This window comes from Lepidochelys olivacea, assembly GCF_965140295.1.
Source record: "Lepidochelys olivacea isolate rLepOli2 genome assembly, chromosome: 9".
Taxonomy (NCBI): Eukaryota; Metazoa; Chordata; order Testudines; family Cheloniidae; genus Lepidochelys; species Lepidochelys olivacea.
The window spans coordinates 42,770,765-42,791,969 of NC_140419.1; the positions used below are offsets into that span (position 1 = coordinate 42,770,765).

Below are 21,205 nucleotides of genomic sequence, written 5' to 3' on the forward strand. Positions count from 1 at the left end.
GAAAGGTTTCTGGAAATTGGTGGACTTTGAATATTAATTTACTAATTTACGTTCTGGATATTGTTTCTGACTATGCCAAAAAGCCACCAGTCCCTAGCTTACCCCAACCCATATCGCTGTGCCTGATTATCCTCGCTCTGTTTTTATACCTCCATTGACACCAGTACAGCTCCTTCTTATTTATTTTGGAGTGAGAGGAGAGTTGGGCTTTGGGGATGTCTACAGAGAAGAAACTGAACCCGTGGCAGTGAGTCTCAGAGATCAGGTCTACAGATGCGGCCTTGTGCTATGGCACTAAAAAAAAAAATCACTCTAGATATTTCTGCTTGAGCTCAGAGATCCACCCCCCTTGCTGGCTTTCAGAGCTGAAGACCCAGCCTGAGAGGAAACGTCTACAGTGCTCTTTTTAGCACCAAAGCAGAGCTGGGCTTTTAGACTCATTGCTGCAGGTTGAGGCTTTATTTTTGTGGTGTGGCCATAACTTTTGACTGTCTGGTTCCTTTAAATGAGATTTAAGCTCTTAAGGCTCAGATGAACAAAGCTATTTAGTCTCAATGGAAGTTAGAAGACTAAATACCTCTGTGGATCTGGGTATAAATACCTAAATCACTTTAAAAAAAAATATTGAGGCTCCAACTCAGGCACTTTTGCAAATGTTACCATTAGCATAATAAAGACACAGAAGCTTTTCATATCAACCTGCAGATAAGCACCACCCTGATCTTTCACTGATACTCTTTTGCAGTGTAAACATCTCCAAGTTATCTTAAGCAGCTACAAAAATGTTTTCAGGGCAGGCTTTTCGACACATTTTCTGTTTGACATCCCACTGAACTCTTACATCTAGCCTTCTGCCCTGCATAAACCTCATTCACAGGCTATGCCTGCCCTAAGAGCTAGGGGGTGTGATTACCCCCTCCCCGGCTCACATACACATACGCATGCTGGCTTTCCTCAAGCTAACCTGGGTATAAATAGCAATGTAGCCACAGCAGCAACGGTAGCGGCAGCAGAGCCATGGCTCAACTGGGCCGAGTACAATATGTATTTGGCACAGCTGAGCTGTGTCTCCGCTGCTGCTGCCCATCCCTTTGGGGGGAGGGATAGCTCAGTGGTTTGAGCTTTGGCCTGCTAAACCCAGGGTTGTGAGTTCAATCCTTGAGGGGGCCGTTTAGGGATCTGGGGCAAAAATTGGGGATTGGTCCTGCTTTGAGCAGGGGGTTGGACTAGATGATCTCCTGAGGTCCCTTCCAACCCTGAGATTCTATGATCCTGTCATGGCAATTTATACTTGTGCTAGCTTGATGAGAACTAGCACATGTCTTGGTACTGGAGCAGAGAACGATCACACCGCTAGCTCATAGCGTAGGCTTAGCTGTACTTGCAACAAAAAAACAGGAAGCCCCCACCTAAGAAAGCTAATAACAGTTACTCTACAGGTCTACCCCCACGTGGTAGGTAGGTTCTGTGACTTCAGCCTGCACATCCTTAGAGAAACCTAATGTTGCTGATACCTTTTTCAGTTCTCTGTTGTCACTGGGGAATTTTGCATCCCAGCCACTTACTTTTGTAATTACGTATTTTATAAAAAGGGCACTTAGTGGCTGTGGGTACTGAGCTCCTCTGTTAGTTCACAGGATGAATGCAGTGCAGGATGTGACAATGCAAATTTTCCTCTTCCTCCTACTAATAATATGCCTGAACCTTGCTTTGGAGGGAGCTCCTCTGATGAGAGTGTTGTTCAGTACATTGCCCATTCAAATCCTTGGTCTTTCTGGTGAGACTACCAGAGACTGTTTGCGTGGTGAACGCAGGGAGTGGGATAAGAGTTGTTTCAGAAGCAGATAAAGGCTATCAGCTCACTTTACTCAGGGTACTAAGTAGCTTCCACATGGAAACAGTCACAGTTTCAGGATTAATTGCACCTTTGAACCCCTTGTGATTTTCCTTGAGGGCACTCTCGTAAGGTTTCTGGCTCCCAGCCATTACCTCTCTCGGGCCGAGACCTCCACCTCTCTCCTTCCAGACTAGTGTTTTAAGCTTTACACCTCCCCAACACTCTGATCACAATAAGAAAAGGAGTACTTGTGGCACCTTAGAGACTAACCAATTTATTAGAGCATAAGCTTTCGTGAGCTACAGCTCACTTCCTCAGATGCATATCGTGGAAACTGCAGCAGGCTTTATATATACACAGAGAATATGAAACAATACCTACTCCCACCCCACTGTCCTGCTGGTAATAGCTTATCTAAAGTGATCATCAGGTGGGCCATTTCCAGCACAAATCCAGGTTTTCTCACCCTCCCCCCCCTCCCCCCCCACAAATTCACTCTCCTGCTGGTGATAGCCCATCCAAAGTGACAACACTTTGGATGGGCTATCACCAGCAGGAGAGTGAATTTGTGGGGGGGGGGGGGTGGAGGGTGAGAAAACCTGGATTTGTGCTGGAAATGGCCCACCTGATGATCACTTTAGATAAGCTATTACCAGCAGGACAGTGGGGTGGGAGTAGGTATTGTTTCATATTCTCTGTGTATATATAAAGCCTGCTGCAGTTTCCACGATATGCATCTGAGGAAGTGAGCTGTAGCTCACGAAAGCTTATGCTCTAATAAATTGGTTAGTCTCTAAGGTGCCACAAGTACTCCTTTTCTTTTTGCGAATACAGACTAACACAGCTGTTACTCTGAAATCTGATCACAATGCAACCCTTGTCGTTAACCTCTCTCCAGAGGCTCTAACAGTGTACACCACTCACTAACCTTCCTTCACAAAACACACTGGATTCGTTCCTAAAATAAAAGCACCACAGAGAAAACATCTAAAAACAAAAAAGTTCCTATGCACATGCTAAAAATTTAAGAGGTCACCCCTCAGTCTTATGAGGCTCTAGTAGGCCAAAGCCTTTCCAATCCTTCTATGAGGGTGTGGCTGTTAGACAGGAGGTCCTGTTCACTTGCTGGATCAAAAAGAAAGCCTGAGTCAGTGTTAACCCAGATTTTTATCCCAGAGACCTTTTTTTGGTCTGGTCTCTGGATAAGCTGGTTTGAACTAGTATAGGTGAGCTTCTCCAGATGTTGGTACCTCTCTGGAGATGTTACAACCTGCATGACTTGCTGTAATCACCTCTCACAGTTTTTGGTTCCTGGAGATGTTTGTGGTAACCCTCCCTGCTCGAGTTCCAATCCTTAGCGCAGAGTGAGACATAAACTGAATATAATATGGTCCCCACAGATATTACAGGGCATTGCAATAACTGTCACGACTTTCTCTCTTTGTGAAGCTCAGCCACATTTGAAATGGCCACCTACAGGTGAAAATATCTGATTAACAAATCCTCAGGTCAGCTAGTTTTCTCCTAAGCTCATGCTGCTAAGTACAATGTAGTGTTGAGTCTTGGTGATAAGACTGTCTTTTGATTTTGTCCAAATGCCATTGGTGAATTTAGCTTGATATGTTGTGAATGTAAAATGAAGTCAAGCTAAGAACTCTCACTCTCTGAGCCCAGATGGTTTCAGGGGAAAAAAAATCCTTCCCAGGGCTACAGATAATGGTAGGAGTCAGGCTATTAACCTCTCGACCTTCTAGGTCATGATCAGGGCCTCATGTACACTGCAATTTCTCAGCACCAATATGATCAAGTCACTCCACTTATTTACAGTTTCTCCTCTCTTTGCCCCCTTCTTGTGGGGTTGGAACATAAGCTACTCTCATGCTTTTTGGGGTGAAACACCCTCACTCCATACACCTGACTAGTTCTGCTGGCTGGTGTGTAGATGTTGGAATGAATCCAAGTTTCCATTCACTCTGTGTCCCTTCTTGGTCTCTGTTTTGCAGGGGTGGAGCAGGCCCTCATTCTCCTGTCATGCTGCAGTGTCCTATGTGGTGCTGCAGGGAGAGGGGTCCGTGTAGAATCAGGTAACAAACCTGTAATGAATAGTGTTCAGCGAGCTAGTCATCTAGTGAAGAGAATTAGTCATTGTATAAATTATCTGTCAACATTCCCCAAATATTATAATCAATGACCAGTATTCATCATAGTAACTTTGGCACATATTCTCCCACCATTACTCATGCTGAGAAGTACTTTACTCTGCAAGCAGTTGCATCAGTTTCAATGGTACCATTGCGATGGTAAGATGCTCTTGAAGAAAAGCACTACTCACAGCGAAGAACGATGGGAGACTTTGGCCATTTGTGAATATTTCCAAGGACTTGACTTCTCAACATTGACAATTGACTAGGGTCATGATGGATCTTTCTGAAGGGTGTAAGAAGTGGTTATGCTGCCTCTAAACTAACTCCTCTTTTGTTCAACACTCGCTCTCATGAATATTCTTTGATGTCAGAGAGTAGTGGTACAGAACAAGTGGATTCACCTTAGGCTAATGCCCTCTTCAAACTGCTGTTCCTTCAAAGTACAAATAACAAAAGATTGAAAGGCAAGTTTATTCTTGGGGCAAGCACAACAGTCTAAGTCAATAGCAACAAGAGGACTATACACATGTTACAGAAGCAAGTACAATTCAGGAAAACTGCTTCAAAATACTCTTTAATAAAGACCATAGAATACTGGTCCTTATTTAGGCTTGCTCTATGAATTATTACCAGGACACTCACAATCCCTCAGTCTCCCATGAGGTAGCCCCTACAAGATATTCACCTGCATAGGCAAATCCCTAGTGACTGTCCATTTCTTCTCTGCTAAAAGGATTCCAGCCTTTTCAAAGGGCGTTCATGGAGTCCAAGGTTCTTTTTCACTCCCCTTCCATTACCCAATGAGTTAGGCCCAGATCTTGCACTCAGTGAAGCCAATGGTAAAACTCTGAGGGGGCAGGATGGGATCGTTAGAGCATGCTTTCTCCTAAACTCAGTTAACTTATCTCTGATAATCTGAAGTGAGCCTGATGCATTTGGCATAAGGAAACAAGACACCTGCATCTTGTTTCCTCCGGAGGTGGTGTCAGGTCATCTTTCCAGGTCAGATGCAGACATATAGAGCCCTATGTGCTCTATGATATATCGTTATTTACATAATTTTTTTGAATACTATGACTTGGTGCTACTTGGTGGGCCCTATATGCCGATGGAAAAAGTTCTCTATCCTACTATCATGGCAAAACTCACTGCTGTTTTGCTGCCTGCAGTGATTCAGCCAGTTAAGCACATGTCTGTTTGCAGTTTATCACGTAAATAACAAACCACTCAGGTCAGCTCAGGCTTCCATACAAGAAGATCCGACTCTCATTTTCCCCAGATGATGAAAGCAACAACCCACAATATGCTTCATTGCTAAAGATACAGTCAAGGGATGTAGAGTGCCATTTAATGGAGGGGAGAAGGGGTAAATCTGAATGGTGCTAGGACCCCATGAGCCATGTTTCAATGCCACTCACTCATATGTGGCCCAGTTGCATGGGCTGCATTTCCTGCCCACCACAAATAGCAAGACCCAGGGGATGGCTGTTTCAAACCTGAGTGGCACTGTGACCTTGAGCTTAATAGTGGTCAGGCCAGGGCTTGTGTGGCCACCCCCTATCTCTGTAGCATATGGCTTCAGGGATTTCTCTTTCAACCTTGGGATGCTTGTGTTCGTGCACAAAAATATGTGTGCAGTTGTGCAATTATCACATTTGTGAATGCAGATCACAATTAGACAAGCATTTAACTAGCTATTTTTGCATGTAAATTCCAATCTGAATGTGCAGTAATTGTGTATCCTGGGCTTCTTAGGGCTTGAAAATCCAATCTTCAATATCCCCATCAAGAAACTCTCACCCATTCATTCAAGATTAATATGAGCAGATTTGATAGTTAGGACCAATTGTCCTGCTTTTTTATGTTGCCTTCCCTGGGGAAAGTAAAGCAGTGAGCTAGGTCACATACATATTACCTAAATTTTATATTACCCAGTGGCATATGGATAGATGAGACTTGGCTGTGATTAGACATCGACTTCACAGATTTTGTCTTTGGTAACATGGACGATGCCTCCTGAAATTCCTGGCTTACAAAGTAATAACAAATGGCGTCTAAGCAGCAGTTAGTGTTTGCTATGATTGAGGCCACGTGCAAGAATACATTACCTTTGTATATTACTGGGCAGCTGGTGCTGGTGGAATCCAGTATAAACCGAACAATGTGCCCAATGTTAACAGGTAAGAAACATATAATGAACACAGCCATGTTTGTAGAAACAATGTAGATCGCTTTCTGGATTTGTTTTTCCTCATGTGGATTTGTTTTCTTCTTTCTCACAAGCTTCTTAATGATTTGAATTGAACAGAAGCTCAAGATGATTAATGGTATAAAAAATCCCCAAATAGTAAAGGCTAATGTCACTTTGGACGGCTCCGTGGAAGACTTTTCAAAGCAAATCCCAGAGTTGTCTTGCTCTTCCAATTCTACAGCTAAGCAAACAGAACTTATCGTTAGTAGCCACAGAAATCCACTGGTGACAGCTGCCTTGAAGGGGGACCTCAAAGTCATTGATTTTAGGGGGTACATTATTGCAATGTATCGATCAACAGCTGTGATGGTGATAATATAGATGCTTACATGCCGGTTTATAAAATATGAGGCTTCTAAAGCCAAGCACTTGTTATCTCGGTGCTGCATCTGGTTGTGGGAAAATGCTTTGAAGGGCAAAGTGAAGAGCAAACAACAGTCGGCAATCATTAAGTTGATCATGTACACTCTGGTTTCTGTCCATTTAGGCAGTTTACAGCAAAACACCCAGAAAGCCAGAGCATTAAATAGGATTCCAAAAAGGAAAACTGGGATGTATACTATCAGCTGTATGAGATGAAAAGTTTGGGGCACTTGGATGCTGCTGTTGCTGTTGCTGCAGTTCATTTCTGGGTTTGTTCTGATGCACAGTTACTGGAAAAGAAGATTTTAAATCAGAGAGATGACATAGAGCAAAATCATGATGATTTATGAATTTATTTAGTGGTGCTGGTGCTTTGGAGACCTAAAATGAAGTTGAAGTTAGAGTTTACAATCTAAAAACTAGTCATTCTCCTAACGTATGAACTTAAATCTCAAACACTCCAGGAAGGATTGTGAGGAAGGTCTGTTTGCTGCTTCTCCCCAGGCTCTCTCTCATAGTCATCTTCTTCTTAATTAGTAAGTTCCTTGCTTATTTGGTGGAGGAACCGAGAGGGTCCACTCAGGGTTCTTTGCTGCTAAGCTCTGTATCTACATGGAATGATAATATAGACTTTTTTGCCTTCTCTTTCATGCAGTAGGACTTGCTCGAATCATCGAATTCAGTCTCTGCCTCAAACAGCACAGCAATCTGCCAAATAACAAGCACTTAGAGGATTCTGGTGGGTCTGTCAGTCAATGGTATGTGGAGCTGGACTCCCCCGTGTCACTCTGCACCCATTCCTGAAGAAATACAGCTCTATGGAGGCTCTCAAAGCAGAGAATTTTCCTAGGGAATAGAGTTCCCCCTACTAAATGGGCAGTGACTCTACCCACAACTTCTATGGATCTCCTAGGATCTCCAGGGGCCAGGACACTCCTGGCGGAGGACTGTTTTAAATCCTCCACTCCAAATACAGTCCTTAGGCAGCCATTGGAGCCACAGGGCTAGGGAAGCCCAATCTGTCTTTGGTCCCAGAGAACCCCTTTACAGGAGTGTTCCCAAAAAGGGGGGAGCATGCAAAACTTACGTAGTGCTTGATTCCCCATAAGATTGGGTGGGCCCTAGGGAGTGGAGATGTGTGATTCCCTACCCCAGTTGCACTTACAGCGCAGAAAGAAATAAGCCCAGAACAAAATGAAAGGCAGACAAAAAACTGAACTGACCCCCAGACCAACCCACCAAATGACTGAAAACCGAACAAGCACAGCAGCTAGTCTGAATGCTGCCTAGTCATTGTACAGGATCCAGAAAACTTCCAGCGTGAGCAGGCTCAAGTCTGCTTTCAATCAGTTTCCCTCTAGCTATTTTCTGATATCACTGAGGACAGTGAAAGTCATTATAACACAGTTAGTGAAATGGGGAAGATAAAGCCAAAGCAATGATAAAGAATGAAAAGTTACCTGTTCATTCAAAATGACTAATAAATTGCAAGAGAGGCTTCAGGACTTACTTGAGTCAGATGTTCTAAGGTCTGTGCCGCAGCACACAAAACACAGAGACAGTTGACTCTTTACAGTCGACACGAACAAAAACAGCCCAACACTACTACATTAGTAACACTTCCCTCCTCCTCTTTCATATAGTTTTCTGTGCACGTTACACATCCACCTCCCTGTCCAGATACATTGAGTCTATTACTGCCCTCTGTTGTGTACCCAGCATTACACTTTTCAGCTCTAATTATACTTGAATGCAGAGCTGAAATGTTCTGTTCCGTAATTAAACAAAATCAGCTTTTATAGTTAAATTTGATGCCCTTAACTTATTTTGTAATTTTTTTCACTAAGCAAAATATAAAAATTGTATAATTCCAAGTTGTTGCTGCTAATGTCTCTTCTGCGACTGTGCCTGGCCCATACACGGGCTATATAACTTGCAAGGGTACTTTATGTCCGTGCCACCCACAAACCCATGAAAGAGCACGACAGTCTGGTGCCTTTTTACACCTTTTAACAACCAGCAGAGTTGGTTAAAAAAAAGCCAATTATTTTTTCCCGGGCCATTTTGAAAATATTTTGTTTTATTGATTTTGAAAAAAGTTAATTTGTTTTTTCTAATTTTCAAATATTGCTTTTGCTTAAAAAAATGCAAGTTTCAGTAAAAAATTTTCACTTTTTGTAAAGAAAAAAAAACAAAGACAAAACTTGAACCCTTTTTTTTCTATACTGAAAGATTTTTGATCTTCAGGTTCTGGTTTTTCATTTTAAAAAATAAATCCTGGAAAGTGTCAACTGTATTGAAAATTTTTTGTTTAGCTCAAACAATCCTTTTTTAGTTGGAAAAAAAATTGGATGAAGAAAAGGAGGCTGTCTAGTGCTAGTGTTTAACTGCGTTATACTAATACTGTGGACCCTCAGCGTTCTGAATACCAGAGTTACAAACCGACCAGTCAATCAGTCACCTCATTTGGAAAAGCAAGTTCACAATCAGGCAGCAGCAGAGCCAAAAAACCCCACGCCCCAAACCAAATACAGTACAGTACTGTGTTAAATGTAATCTATTAAAAAAATAAAGGGAAAGCAGCATTTTTCTTCCACATAGTAAAATTTCAAACCTGTATTAAGTCCATATTCAGGTGTAAACTTTTGAAAGAACAACTATGCTGTTTTGTTCAGAGTAACGACGATTTCAGTTACAAACAGTCTCCATGTCCAAGGTGTTTGTAACTCTGAGGTTCTGCTGTATAGGGCAGATCGGCCCCTCTGCTTTTTATTCTGGAGGCAGTGGAAAGCTTGGAAAAGGCTGGATATGGGTGGGTGGCACGGGAAGCTCAGCTAGAGGATCTTTCTGCAAACCTCAGTACCAGTACCCACATAACATAAATCTGAACTTATTGTACTATAATAGGCTACTGCCGTGTACAGCAGCCCCCCCCCCCCCCCATCCCCATGATGTTGGTGCAGCTGGCAGAAAAGGGCACATGGAATCACAGTTCCTGAAGAAACCCTGCTGCTAAGGGAGCAACACAGGTTAGGTGGAGATTAGTGCTATGTTGTTATAGTGGAAAGAGGGAGGCAGGTTTTGGGTTTTGTTTTTTTTCAGGGGCGGATGGAGATGTTTATGGGACACCCAGGAGTCTGTGGTGCCCAGGGACAAGCGGCAGTGCTAAAGCTGTTTGCTCCGACACAGGTGAAGGTGGGAGGGTCACTAGAGATGCTCTCAGAGCCAGCCAGGCAGCTGCATCCATGTTCCCCTGGCTTATGAGCTGTCTGCATCTGGGTGTGCAGCCACAATTAGCACATGTTAGTAGCCTGTCAGTATATGCTAATTAACTATCATCTATTAATGTGTCAGGGCCCCTGCTAAATGTTGCGGGGGGTGGGGGGTGGGAAGGTGTATCAATACCATGCTACCAGGTGCAAAAAGTATTCACCAATTTATTGAGTTCTTTGGTGATCTTAAAAAGTTGCTGTTTGTGAAATTTTGTGGGCGTTTTTTTTTTCACATTGACACATGAAGTTTTGTAATGTCCTGTGGTTTGATGCAAAAATTGCTCTTTACAGGACTAACATGAGCATTTTGAAGCTGAATTAAATACTCCTATATCTGAATGAAAACCCATGAAATTTCAGGGTTCTGATGGCCAATTTGTAGCAGTTGCACACTATGCAAAATTGCAATTTTTGAGCTGTTTTTTCCCCAATTGTATTGTTTCCCAAAGCCCTAGTACTGCCAAATGAACTAAAGGGTGTTTGAGGGTTGGTTGTTTCTGCTAAAAAGAGCAACAATGAAATAGTTCACACTGTTGATATTTAAACTGTCATCGCTCATTATATTTCAAAGGTAGCATAGCTGGACTATATTCCCAGCCGCTGTTTGCAGACTCCCTGAGACTGCATGGCAAAACTCTGACTTCAGAGTGAATTTTGCTTTAGTAGGGACTTAATAAACACTACAGAGTTATATAATATCGCTGTTCTAACAGCCTGGCAGTCTGTTTCTCAATGCATTAAAAGAGTTTTGCAGTCTCAGAAAACCTAGAATTATTGCATCAATGGATGAGTTACAGAACTGTATGACTCAACATTGTTATGAAGGCTACTACTGATTATGTAGGTATGGCCCACTTCTTAGCTCCTTCTCACTCCAGAGACAGTTGGCACAGATCTGAGAGAGAGTCTTTAGCAGTGGAAAGTTGGTGTGGAGGATGGATTTGAGGTGTGAAAATTGTGGAATTATGTAGATAGCTAGCCCTAAAAGTAATGTGAAAAAACTTGCAACCAGATTCATGGGTTGCAAATATTTTGTGCACTGGAAACACATGAGAGACTGAAGGATTATTTCACCACATAGTGGTTGGGATTTTGCAGAGGAGACTGTGACTAGATATATATGAAAATTTAGTACTGCAATGTATGTAGCGGGACCTGAACCAAAACTTCAGAGCTGAACAGTCCTGAGCGTTTGGGGGAGTATGTGCGTTTAAGCAAAACCCAGGCACAGATCCAAATTTCACAGCTGGACCCTATTAAAAAATACACTGCATATTTAGTGTGTTTAGACTCTGAATCCCACATTTTGAGCCTCTTTCTAGTGGCTTATAGTGTCACATTAGTACACCGGTATCTTTTGAGGAATTAATCAGTGAAGTGTGTTATCACTAAGGTAAGAAAAAATACACTCATCAGAGCTTAGGTCTGTACTGACTTATTGGATATACTGCTCTATGTTAAACATAACACTGGGGCACCGCTTCTGGTCTAAGAAAGCTATGGGCGTTTCCATGACTGATGTCAATAATGCTATTCTAATAGGGCTTGATCTAAAATCACTTGATATCAGTTGAAAAAAATGGTTTTAAGACCATAATTTAATGTTTGCAGGATTGGGTGCTTCAGGCTTCCTTGCAGTTTTTCCAGTTTCAGCTTCCCTGCTGCTCCCACCCCCCTGACCCCAGCAATGGCATGTTTCTGCCATCAGATGGCTTCATTATAAATCCAAGCACAGTTTATTTTTGCAAAGACGTTACAGCCAACTGTTGCACAGGTTTACTGGAGATTGGCTTCCCCTTGCTGTCCAGGTACTTGTGGCAAAGAGTTCCAGTAGATGTTTGCAGCATCCCTTGTACAAAATAGTGTGGCTTCTTGCCAAACATTGAGCTCTTCTTAGCCAGAATGTCTCTGAAGGATCATGGAGAGGGTGTGGTGAGCTGTTATGATCATGAACACAAGCCACTGGACAGCTGTATAAAATGTAATTGCTGAAGTTCTGACTTGACCTAACACACAGCCACCCTCAGCTGCGACAAGGGGCCTGACTCTGAATGAGACTGTTATAACAGCTGAGAAGCAATAACACTATATGACTCCATTCCCAACATGGGAATCATGGAAGCAACATTCTTTTTTAGTAATCATGTGAAACAACTATAAGAATCCTCCCCCATTTCTGCACACTCTGTAAGGTGTGCAGGGATTTGGGGAGAGTTCCTGTGGCCTCATTCATTCACTCAGTCTCGTGCTCTTCACAATTCAGACACTTGAGTATCCAGATGTATAGGTATGGAGCTTCACAGGAACTCATTCAATGGTATGGTTTCCTATGTCCTCCAATCCCAATACTATCTGACTACCAACACTTAATTATGGGCTGGATGTTAACACCCTCACTCACCCTGAATAGAGCCTTTAGCTCAGTCTTGTTGGGCATGAGTAGACTTGCATAAAGCTTGATTTGAGTGCAAGATTAAACTGTAAACAAGGCTGTGTGCTGGACCAGATGTTTTTGGGCTAGCTGAGATAAATAGGAATGGCCTGAACTGATCAGCTTGAAATGTGGTTAAAGTGAGATGTAAGCAATTGAGCCTTACATCAGTGGTTCTCAAAGCCGGTCGCTGCTTGTTCAGGTAAAGCCCCTGGCGAGCCGGCCAGTTTGTTTACCTGCCGTAACAAACAGGTTTGGGCAATCGTGGCTCCCACTGGCCATGGTTCGCTGCTCCAGGCCAGTGGGGGCTGCGGGAAGGGCTGTGGATGCGGCAGGTAAACAAACCGACCCAGCCCACCAGGGGCTTTCCCTGAACAAGCAGCAGACCGGCTTTGAGAACCACTGCCTTACATGATCTGCGAAGGGATTGGTCCTTACATGAACCATACGACGTCCAAACCAATTAATTCAAGAAGTATATATGTTAGTAGGTAGGAAAAAATGTATATAAACTGTGTAGGGCATAACATGATTTGGAATTGTAGTCTCACCCTCTACCAAAAGCCCTGTATCTGGCCCAGGCCAGTGTGGGCATAGAGTTGTTCCATGCCTGATAAAGTAACCTGAGTGATGAACTGCTGTCAAACTGAATTTTTGGAGCCCAAGTAAGTGTTCTCCCTGAACTGGCAGAGGTGCTCTAGATAAGCTAAATGGAAAAGGTCTCAGAGGGAATCCCAACATACCTCACCTTACAAGTAGTTTCATTTCAATATGATCATCATTGAGTAAGGGATCATTCAATGTGGACAAAGGAAGGTCAACAGATGCTGGTGCTATATTACAGTTTTTCATATAAAACAGCATGTAATTCTCACAGATGCAGTCCATGTACCCTCATTAAGCTCTTTAATTCATCCTAGTTTCTTGCACAACTTTTAATTGCAATAAAGAAGCCACACAAACATCATCTCACAGTGTCTGAGACCAATTCTCATACTCCTAATATATGACTAGAGTTAGCAACTGACTATATTGACTCTGATATGCAATCACACATTTGTTTAAAGGAATATTTTCAGGGCAGTCCTAATTTCCTCTCTCCTTATGTGGATGAAATAATATTTCAACCCCCGAACCCCCGCCAATTTCTGTAGCATACAGTACAAACTATGCAAAAATATTTTTCACCAATGGCAGAAATTGTAAAAAAAATCACTAATTTTCAGTTCACAAAACAGCAACATTTAACAATTGTTTTCATTTCTGACTTGAATTGTGGAAAGTTTGTTTTTTTGCATCTTAAACTGTTGTTTCTCCTGTGACTATCCATGAAGCAACACTTAATAGTTTCACACAGCTCTGTGTGTGGTAAGCTTGGTTACTACTAACAATGTTAATTGCAAATAATATATTACAGCTATTTTAGACTAGCATTTAGTGCATGTATAATAGGATGTCTTGGTCTTGAGCTGTCCTTGCCTTCAAAAATTTGTAACATAAATGAAGTTTCCTGAAATCCTGTGGTTACGAAGTAATAACAAATGGCATCCAAGCAGCAATTAATGTTTCCTCTGAATGAGGCCAGATGCATGAGAATTGTAACATTTTCTATTAAAGAGCAGCTGGCACTGGTGGAGTCCAAACAAAATGATCTGAATTAACAGGTAGCAAACATACCCTACAGTTGATCGTATTTGCAGGGAAAAAATGCAGGTAGCTTTCTGGATTAACTTTTGCTCACACACAAGGATCTGTTTTTTTTCAAAAGTGTCTTAATGATCTATAGAGAACAAAAACTTTTTTTTTAAACCACATCTCTTTGCAGGTTCAGCAACTTTTATAGCCTTCTTCCAAAACTCAGGATTGTCCGCTTGACTGTTGTGCAATGTGGTCTCTCTCTAAGGTCTGTGGATGCTTGGTCCCTGTACAGGCAGTCTTTGACTTTACAGCGTTTGAGTTATGCTGAACGGCACTTACGCCACTTCTACATTGACACCCTGATTCGACTTACAACTATAGGTTTCGAGTTTATGACACTTGGTCCTGCAATGGAGTAGATTCCGGTTCCGACTTACGACTTTCGACGCAATTGTAAGGAACCAATTGTGTCTTAAGTCCGAGGACTGTGTGTACTGTATCTCCAGTCTCTCTGTTGGTCATCTTCCGTTCACGGTCATTGGAAGGGCCATCCTATTAATATACCTCTTGGGGCTCCACTGGCTACTTCCATACCTGCATAATCTTGTCCCCCTTAACTTATATACACCAAAACCTCAAGATGATTAATGGTGTAAAAAAATCACCAAACATTAAAGACCAAAGACTTTTTTTAAAGGGATTTTTTAAATGCTTTTGAAAGCAGAAGTCATCTTCAGCTGGCAGTCTCAGCACTTAGTATCCAAAGAAGTTCTCAGACAAAAGCTGACATAAAGAGGGACTGCAAACATTTTTTTTTCAGGGGGTATTTGATTGGAATGTATCTATCAACTGCTACAAGGTTGATAATGCAAATGATCCTGGGCCTATTTGTATAATAAATGGATTCTAAGACTAAGCACATTGTATCGTGCTTCTTTTCCTTTCTTTGAAAAAAGCTTTTGAGGGGCAAGTGAAGAGCAGAGAGCAGACTGCCATGACTAAGTTGGTCGTGTACACTTTGAGTTCTGGCCATTTCTTCTGTTTACAGCATAATACCCATAAAGCCAAGGCACTAAATACGATGCCAAAAAGGAAAACTGGGATGTAAACTATCAGTTGAATAAGCTGAACCATTTCATACATTTTCATGCTGTTGCCGCTGCAGTTGTGTGCCATCATTACACGCCTTTATTGTAAAATAAGGTTTTAAAGACATGAAATAGAACAAGACACTGTTACCCGGGGTGCCTGGGGCAGCCCTCACTGAAAATCCTAAGGTCAGGGCAGTCCAATGCAAAAATGAGAGCAGATTCTCCCAAAATGTGGTCAACACTGAAGTTAGACTCCCCAGCCAGTCACAAACTGCTCCTGGTCCCCCACACTGGTTATCAAGAAGCTAAAAAAGAAACCACACAGCCCCCTTTATTGCATTCCAGTTCTCTGGCTCCCAATCTGCACATATGTCCAGTATGGTGAGAAATTCTTTAAAAACTCTGCTCACTATACAAAATGGTCTCAGACCACAGGCATACTACATGCCTTGTTGACTCATAAGTATATCCCCTAGTTCCTTTCAGTGGGTTCATTGTACATATGATGATCCTTGATAGGCCATTGAACAGGTATGCTGATACCAATCTGTCTTCACAAGCACAAGTTTTGAAATACAGATATGCCATACATATCTATAATTGAGAATACGAAGGTGATACAAACATATAAACAAGGTTATCATACTTGGCAAATTATAACATTTTTGTAGATGCCTTACATGGAATAGCTGGTCAGATTCCTTGCGATTTTAGAATATTGGTATCAACAATACCATAAAGTCTCTCCCATATGTCAGACACAATTGTTTTTTTTTTGTTTTTTTTTTGTTTTTGTGACCTGAAGAAGAGCACTGTGTAAGCTCTAAAGTTTCTCTCTCCCTCTCGCTCACACACATCAATGGATGTTGGCCCAACCTCACCCCCTCCCTTATCTGGACCCAGCAACACTGCATGAAATATCTAAAAGTGGCAGTTTCTCTTCCGTGGGCTTGCTCTCTCTGTACGTGTAATGTAAGTGTGTAATTGGGTCAGCTTGTGTTTAATTTTGGCAAGACTCCATTCAGCGTGTGTTGATTTTCCAGTGCTAAAATTCAATCTACTTAATGGTATTCCTTTATGTCTTAGATTTACTGTAGACAAGAGATTGGGATATTTAACATTTTTGTTTTCCATTGTCCCTTATAGTTTAAATCTAAAATATTATCCTATTATTTATTAGAATTATGGTAGCACCTAGAGGCTACAACTGAGATCAGTGCCTCATTGTGTTTTAAGCAAGGTATACACACTGTCTCTGCCCATAAGTGCTGAGAATTTACTTCTCTTCCATTTCACCTTTACATCATTCCAGTCTTGCTTCTAGACACCAGATGCCAACTGTTAGCAGAAAATGACTTCTCCCAGTGGCGACCTCTGGCATTCTCAAAGTTCTGTTGCAGCCCTCCTGGAAAGGGGTAGCCTTGTCCCCGACACTTCCTCTGGCTTTAAAGGGCCAATATAGTCTCATTTGAGGGACCTTAATACATTAAATATGAAAATGAATAATGCAATACGTGCAGTGGCCTCTCCATTATATGTCAATAAAATCTATTATTTTAGACCATCCCCCTCATTTTTGATATGCCTGAGATTTTTGCATTAACCACATGGACCGATGTTATAGAAATTGTCAGAGGGGACCAGGGAAGCTTGTTCAGCAGGCTAGTGCTTTTCTTTAAACTCAGGGGTGGACAATCATATAAGGGTCCAATGGTTCAAATGAACTAGAGTGCTAGTGTAACAACTGGGCCTACACGTTTACCCTAATTGTAAGCTCAACTGTAAGGAGTGAAAGTTCATAGAATGTCACAATAACCTGTAACACATGTTGATGGCAAAAGGTGTGAAAGGGAAACAGACTGAATTAGTCCACACAAAAAGCCCTACTGATATAGTTCAAGGACTGTGTTTAAAATCATGTCCCGGGCCGGGGGAGAGGGGAATGTGAGCACAAAAATTAATGAACCAAACTTGAGCTGTTGGAAATTAGGCCTAGTTAGAGGAAAAAATAACAAGGGGTGGGCTATTCCAATCATCATTCAATTCAACTTTATTAGCTTCCACATGCTATGTCTTTTATGGATACATAGAGCAAACATATACAATCCACCAAAACAGCTACTTCCACATGATACTTAAAATACTAATCAGAACTTACTAAAAACTTTCTTCTTTAGCAAGATTCTAAACAACCAAAAATTGCCACTGAGTTAATTAATACGGGAGATTGAGAAAATATTAAAAATGTTCACTTTTGAAATGGTGATAAAGCTGCCTTTTTTCTTTCTTTCTTTTTTAAACAACCCCAGTGTGCTCTCAGAAAACTCTACAATCCAGAAGACGTTGAGGAAGATTCTCCAGTGCTCCAGATGTACATGGGAAAAAAGGAAGATGTGCAGAGACCCTTCCACATCTGCCATTTGAGGACAGCAGTTTTCATGGTTTAGAATCTTAGCTGAGTAAATGCGGGCTTGAAAACTCAGTCAAGAATGGTTCAAAACCAAAAGCTGTCTTCAAAGTAGAAAACCAGAGGGGAAATTTAGACGCATGACTCATAGCCAGCTCGTCTTCTCGAATAATGTCTGCCACTCTCTTTTGAGCAGTTGATTAAAAGACATTGACAATAGGTGAGTAATAGAAAAACCCAATGGGGCTATAATAAATTGAAGGGTATTTTCCCATGGAAATAAGGAATACAGGTTGTTCCTCCACCTCCAGAAGATGAGGCACATCTTATCATTTCCTTTAGGTAACCTTAAAAGAGAAGGCTTTAGGGGGAAAAAGTTAGCAGGAGAAGAAGCTGACAGCCAACCAGCACTGGAGTGAGCTTCACCATTATAGCTGCCATCCTCACCATCTCCTCGGACCTTAGGAGCCAGCATGACACCATTGTGCTGCCTTCAACCTAACCCCGAGGACTATCCTAACCAAACAGACCAGATGACACCCTACCTGCATTGGCTCTGGCTAAATCCCAAACAGCTGTGATGTGAGACTTTGTCACCGTCCTGTCCCCCCATGTCCTTTTCCTTCCCTACCTCATTTCTCCTCTCTCTCTCTCTCTCTCTATCTATCTAACAGGAGTCTGGCTTAGCTGCCCAAAACTGTATGTTTTGCAACAGTGCTATACACCTGTGCCCAGAGAGGCAGCTAAAAGCAATGCCCAGAACAGCCCCATGCTGGCACAAGTTTGCCAGGTCTCAGAGTGGCTGATCAGACCATGTGTATGCCTGTGTTTTTCCAGCAGTGAAGGTGCAAGTGAGAGTCAATGCTGGAGACTGCATTTTCTACCTTTTGTTCATTTGTGTGTGTGGTTTTGTCTTCTAGGAAACAGCAACAGCCCCAGCTCCAGCCATCCGCTTCTTGGAAAGTTAATACTGTACTATCTTAAAGACTGTCAGACATGGGGGAGGGTTCTTTCTAAATATTCTTTCTAGGTAACCTGGGTGGCGAGGTGCTAAAATGAAACACTTACTCAGTACTTTACATTTCAAATGCTGTAACTGTATTCCCTTTTTCTGTATCTTCTAATAAAAGGTGAAGAAAATTAATGGTGTTTGCCCTAGTACTGAGCAGCTGAAGTCTCTGTATACCAGCCCTTGACCTTGTTTACAACTGTACAATGCTGGACAATTACAGGTTCCTGCCTGGTAACACCTTTACCTCGCTGAAAGTAATTGAGATGTTACCTCGCTGAAAGCTGTTCTGGCTCCTCCCTGCAAACTGGAAGGGACCCTACCATTGGGCCCATTGAAAGTAATACATCAGGCCCAATGTTAGGGTCCCTTACAGTTTGTGGGGAGGAGCCAGAACAGCTGCATGGAATGTGGGAGCTGGCTGGCTGAGGGGGGCTGGCACCTAAGCTGACCAGTCAGTGTGAGAGAGACAAACAGCCCCCTCAGCCTAGCTAGCAGGCTGAAGAATCCCCTCCTTGCCCAGATGCAGTAAGGAGCTGCCCAGTGTCTCTCCAGGCTTCCCCTCCTCCCTACCCAAAACTAGGACTGGCTGACAGGCACAAACAAGTCTGGGTACTATCTGTGAGCAGGGCACTAAATGTGATCAGAACTCCCTTGAGCCTAGCAGATCATACAGGCGTACTGATACATAGGTCAGGGCTATGGTCGGTGGGGGATTGCTCACAGTTACTTATGGAATCAGCCATTCCTTATGTCTGCATTCACCTATTGCAGAGGTCACCAACTGGTTGATCGCGATCGACTGGTCAATCCTAGAGGATCTCCCAGTTGATTGCGATCTCTGGCGGCACAGTGGGGCTGTCCAAGCCCCATGCCACTCCCGGAAGTGGCCAGCGTGCCCTGCGGCCCTGGGGATGGCGGGGCAGGGGTCTCCCTCCACTCGCTGCTCCTGCCTGCAAGCACCACCCCCGTAGCTCTCATTGGCTAGGAACAGGGAGCTGTCGCCAATGGGAGCTGGAGAGGGGCAGTGCGTGGAGCTAGGGGCCACAGGGCATGTTGGTCCCTTCCAGTAGCAGTGTGGGGCCGGGTTAGGCAGGGAGCCTGCCTTAGTCTTGCTGCGCCGCCGACCAGGAGCCGCTGGAGGTAAGTGCTGCCTGGCGGGAGGCCGCATCCCAACTCCCAGCCCTGAGACCCCCTCCCAGAGCCAGCATCCTGTACCCCCCTCCTGTACCCCAACCACCCTCCCAGAGCTGGCACCCTGTACGCCCTCCTGCACCCCAACCTTCTGCCCCAGCTCTGACCCCACCCCCAGAGACAGCACCCTGTACCCCTCCTGCACCCCAACACTCTGCCCTAGCCTGGAGCCCCCTCCTGCACCCAAACTTCCAGAACCCTCACCCTGCACCCCCTCCAACACTCTGCCCCAGCCCAAAGCCCCCCTCCTGCACCGAAACTCCCTCTCAGAGCTTGCACCCCTCAATCCATCCTGCACTCCTACCCCTGCCTTAGGCTCAGCCCAGAGCCCCCTCCCACAATGCAAACCCTTCGGCCCCAGCCCAGAGCCTGGACCCCTCCCAAACCCCTACCCCAGCCTGGTGAAAGAGGGTGGGGAGAGCGAGTGATAGGGGGGATGCAGTGAATGGGGCGGGGCTTTGGGGAAGGGGCGGGGTAAATACTGGGTTACCCTTAAATTAAAAAAGTGATCTCTGGCATAAAAAATGTTGGTGACCACAGACCTATTGTATCTTTTTGGCATTAAACTTTGATAATGAATGTATGAACTGACAGTGTTTCCCTTGCTTTATTTCTTCCATCTTTTGTCATTTTAGGTTCCTTCTGTCCTTTTCTTTCCAGAATGTGACTGTAGCTTTTTTCCCCTTCTTTCAGTGTCCGTTTTCCTTCTCATTTTTACCCGTCTACCCTTTATCCTCCCCCGCCCTGGTTCCTTGCCACTTCTTCTGTTCCCTCATCCTCACTGGCCTCTTCCCTTGCCTGAGCCTCAGGAATCTTCTGTGGAAAGGGAAAAGCAGGTGCTGAAAAATGATTGATTTGCAGAGGGGAAGCATAGGAGGTGGGAACAAATGCAGCTGAGAGGAGACAAACAGATGCAAAATTCCTCACTTTCTATCCCTACTGCAAACCCGGGCTTCCCTGGAGCCCTAGATTTGTACCCAGCTCCTATTTGCTGCTTTTCCTTGGTATCACACAAACTAGTTTTGAATTGTCAGTCATTTTTTGTTCTTTGCAGGTCAGCTTTGAAAACCAGAATGTTTGCTAATATGAACCAGGCTCTGTGAAAAACCGAAAGGTTTCCACAGTAAAGAGAGGGGCTTCTGTAAAGCACTGAACAGAGAATGAATCAAAAGAAACATGAAAAACAGTCACACTAATCATGGACCAGATATTCTATTCAGCCATAATTTAGAGCTGTGGGATGCCATTTAGCCATATAAAGTGCTGTAAAGCAGCAGAGCGTCAGGGGCTTTTAGTGATGAAGATATAAATGTACACAGAGACAGGCAACGCAACTGGGAATCATGGCCTTAAATCTTTGCTGGTAGTATTGCAGTGCTAGCATTGTGGTTCTGTCAGTGTGAAAGGGAAATGATCAGAAAATAGTGAAGGAAATAAGCATGTAAAAATGGCCTGATTTTCAAAGGTGCTAAGCACCTAGGACGTGCAGTGAAATTCAGACTTAAAACTACACCAAAAAACTAGATTCACTCTTCTGTAAGGACGTGCAAATTCTACCTGTTTATGTT

General features: G+C 43.3%; 1 protein-coding gene across 1 annotated transcript; it reads right to left on the minus strand.

Annotated features, from left to right (window-relative positions):
• Positions 1-5,892: 5,892 nt before the first annotated feature.
• On the minus strand, positions 5,893-6,858 carry LOC311525860 (G-protein coupled receptor 35-like; the record flags this gene model as incomplete). The annotated part of the gene is made up of 1 exon (XM_084638262.1): positions 5,893-6,858. The coding sequence occupies one exon, from the start codon at positions 6,856-6,858 to the stop codon at positions 5,893-5,895; it is 966 nt and encodes a 321-aa protein (XP_084494388.1).
• Positions 6,859-21,205: the final 14,347 nt, after the last annotated feature.